At 43.1% G+C, this 2,880-nt stretch overlaps 1 protein-coding gene across 1 annotated transcript in view; it reads right to left on the bottom strand.

Moving 5' to 3' along the window:
* Positions 1 to 98, bottom strand: part of LOC104158360 (melanotransferrin-like) — a 15,226-nt gene extending 15,128 nt beyond the window's left edge. The window contains exon 1 of the mRNA XM_009695983.1: positions 18 to 98. Within this exon, the coding sequence (XP_009694285.1) occupies positions 18 to 69 (52 nt within the window). The 5' untranslated portion in view covers positions 70 to 98. The remainder of the gene's footprint in view (positions 1 to 17) is intronic.
* Positions 99 to 2,880: the final 2,782 nt, after the last annotated feature.

Raw genomic sequence — 2,880 nt, 5'->3', positions numbered from 1 at the left:
CTTTCCCTCAGCCTTACCTGAAGACAGCAAAGTGAAGATGATTAGGACAATTAAAATCACCGTCTTCATGATTACAGCAGTTCAGCAAGGATCCTCTCTCTACCCTGACGCTCTGCCTTCTCATACCAGGAATTCCACAGTGATGACTAAAGCTTCTGGAAGATAACAAACGGGTTTTATGCATCAACAGGGATAAACCAAGATTTAAGAAAAAAAGTCAGACGATGGTATATACTTGTATGCAAAAGAGAAAGGGACAGTGTCCTGTTCCTATCCACAGATGGAAAATATCTGTGCATTTTCTGCTTTGCTATGAACAGACATAGGAAGAAATGTAAGCCTCTGCTTTTGAAATAGAATGTGCTTCTCCAGTTTCAAAAGGCACCAAAATGCCTTTGGGAGATAGGTAAGACTTATGTCTATCATACAAAAAAGACATCTAAAGCTAAGTGAATTGTCCAAACTACTGAATGTCTCTCTCTACAGAATATTGGATGTTTTACCTTATTTTTTCACCTGATAATGGTTTATCTACTGAGTAATTTTAAACAAAAAGTAATCCTATGCCTCCCTAAGAATTCAGAACAGAATGGTGACACTGTTGACTTTCTTGACTCTCTTCATTCCACTCTAGCACAGCAGTCTCATCCAAACTGGTTTATTTCCCTGTTTTCTAACACTTAGCCTGGACCATTATCTCTTAATTACTCTACAGCAGCCATGATTAACATCATTAATTCTACAGCAAGGAAAAAAACCCACATATATATATAAGCGCAGAAGTGTGCATACAGAACTGATCTGATGATGAATAAAATATTGCTAATACGGTTTAATTTTTCCTGTTCAGGAAAGAATTGACTATTCCAAGAGCCTTGGAGAAAGAAAGTCTTTTTCCTAGTTTTGTTTTCCTTCTTCATCTTCTGGATTTTCTTAGTACTTTCTCTGCTTCATGTATTTTTGCCAATACTTTTCCCAGATTTCTTTTGTTGCCTTATGCACTCTTCCCTACTGATTCACAGTCCTTATTCCTCACTTCCTTTTTTTTGCATTTAAGTACACGGATTCCATTGCTTATCTCTGCATTTTTTAAGTTCCCTCACTAGATCTGCAACACTTGTTGAGGCGTTGTGTTTCCCACTAATCCAATCACAGAAGGATTTATATTTCTCACTTCTTCCTGCACTCCCTGAACAAATGTTCTCAAGCCCTAAGATCTCCATTCTCTCATTCGCTAAGAGAACAACTGTGGCATTAATCCATCCTTCGACTTGGCTCACCTGCACAGGCCTATTACAGCTCGGTACCCTTTGGGAAATATGTTTTATTCCTTCCTCAGTGACTGCAGTCTGTATAATCTTTTGACATAATATATTATCAGATGTTAAAAAAAAAAAACCACAAGTGTAAGAACAAAACACATGATAAAAGTAATTTTAAAATATTTAAAGGTCCATATATTTACTTTTAATTCCAGGGAGAAAAAGATTAGATCAGGACAGATCAGTAATCAGTTCAGTCAATGTCAATTAATATACACTATAAACAAGTGTGTTTCATTTAACTAGATCTTAACATCTGAATCACTGCTGAATCACTTCTGGGGAAACTCGTCCATCAGGCCCACCAGCAGGGTGCAGTTAGACGTCAAAGCTAATGGCTCTTTCAAAGCTTGTAGCAAAGCACCTAACAGGGTCAAATCCCACCTTCTTTGAGGTTTTACTTCCTGCCAATCCTACCATTATGTACACGATATATGTACATCCCAACAACTCAGTGAGCTAATAATATTAGTATTATGTGAGGGCTGCATCTGGATGTCTGCTCAAGTTTTACATATTTAAAAATAAAAGGCTTCCTGCACATGTCTAAGATATTTATACAGACACTATGTTGCTGTCTGTGGTGATGTGAAAAAAGCAGAATGACATGAAGGTGTGGTAGACTTCATTTAGGCCTGGTCAGGAAAACAAACAAACATTAATGACAAATGTAAAGTAATCAGGCCTGCCGGGAGGACTATGTCCTAAAGCACTGAGGATGCGGAAATACAGTGGCAGGACTCTGGAATTCTTTTTCTGCTGATGCACCCCATGAAACTACCCCCCTACCACTGTCAGAAAATGGTAATTAGCTACTTCCGAGTAATGTAGCATCTATGGATCTATCTAGGGATGCCTCTAAGAGGGTGGAAACAAAATAATCTCTATAAAATCCCCTCTGTGCTCCTAGGATCCAGGCAAGGGACACCAGAGTAAGAACAGATGTTACCGGACTACTCTGCCTGACGCCTCCCTTGCAGGAACAGCACTGTGTCTGTTCTGTGATGTGTCGTCCTCCCCCCAGTAAAATCCCTGCCCTGACATCCCTGGTGCTCCTGCATCCGTGGTCAAGGACTTCCCCGCCCCTCAACAGCAATGCTGAGCAGCAGCTGAACCCCAACTGCCTCATCCTCAACTCCCCAAGAAGCAGTCCTCTCCTCAAACCGTACCTCCCATTTGGGCAACAGCTTCATCCCGATACCATACCTGCTTTGTGGAGCAGCCTTGTTCCCTTACCACAAGCCCTCAGAGACCGCCCTGTCCCCACACTACATCCCCCGGCAAACGGCCCTGTCCCCACATCACGTCCCCTCAAGGGCAGCCCTGTCCCCACACCACATCGCTTCAGGGACGGCCCTGTCCTCACACCACAGCCCCCAGAGAACAGCCCTCACCACATACCACAACCCGCTTTTGGGGAACAGTCTCGTACCCGTCTCCCCATTCCGCATCTCCCCTCAGGAATACTCCCGTCCCCACACAAAGTAACCCCTCCAGGTAACGGCCCCCTCCGCACACCAGACCCCGGAAGCACCCCCGTCCCCTCACACCGCCTCCC

The sequence above is a fragment of the Cariama cristata genome, unplaced genomic scaffold (assembly GCF_000690535.1).
Source record: "Cariama cristata isolate BGI_N322 unplaced genomic scaffold, ASM69053v1 scaffold9682, whole genome shotgun sequence".
NCBI classification, from domain to species: Eukaryota; Metazoa; Chordata; class Aves; order Cariamiformes; family Cariamidae; genus Cariama; species Cariama cristata.
Note: the sequence above shows the minus strand (reverse complement) of the source record. Positions and strands in the feature narration are given on the sequence as shown.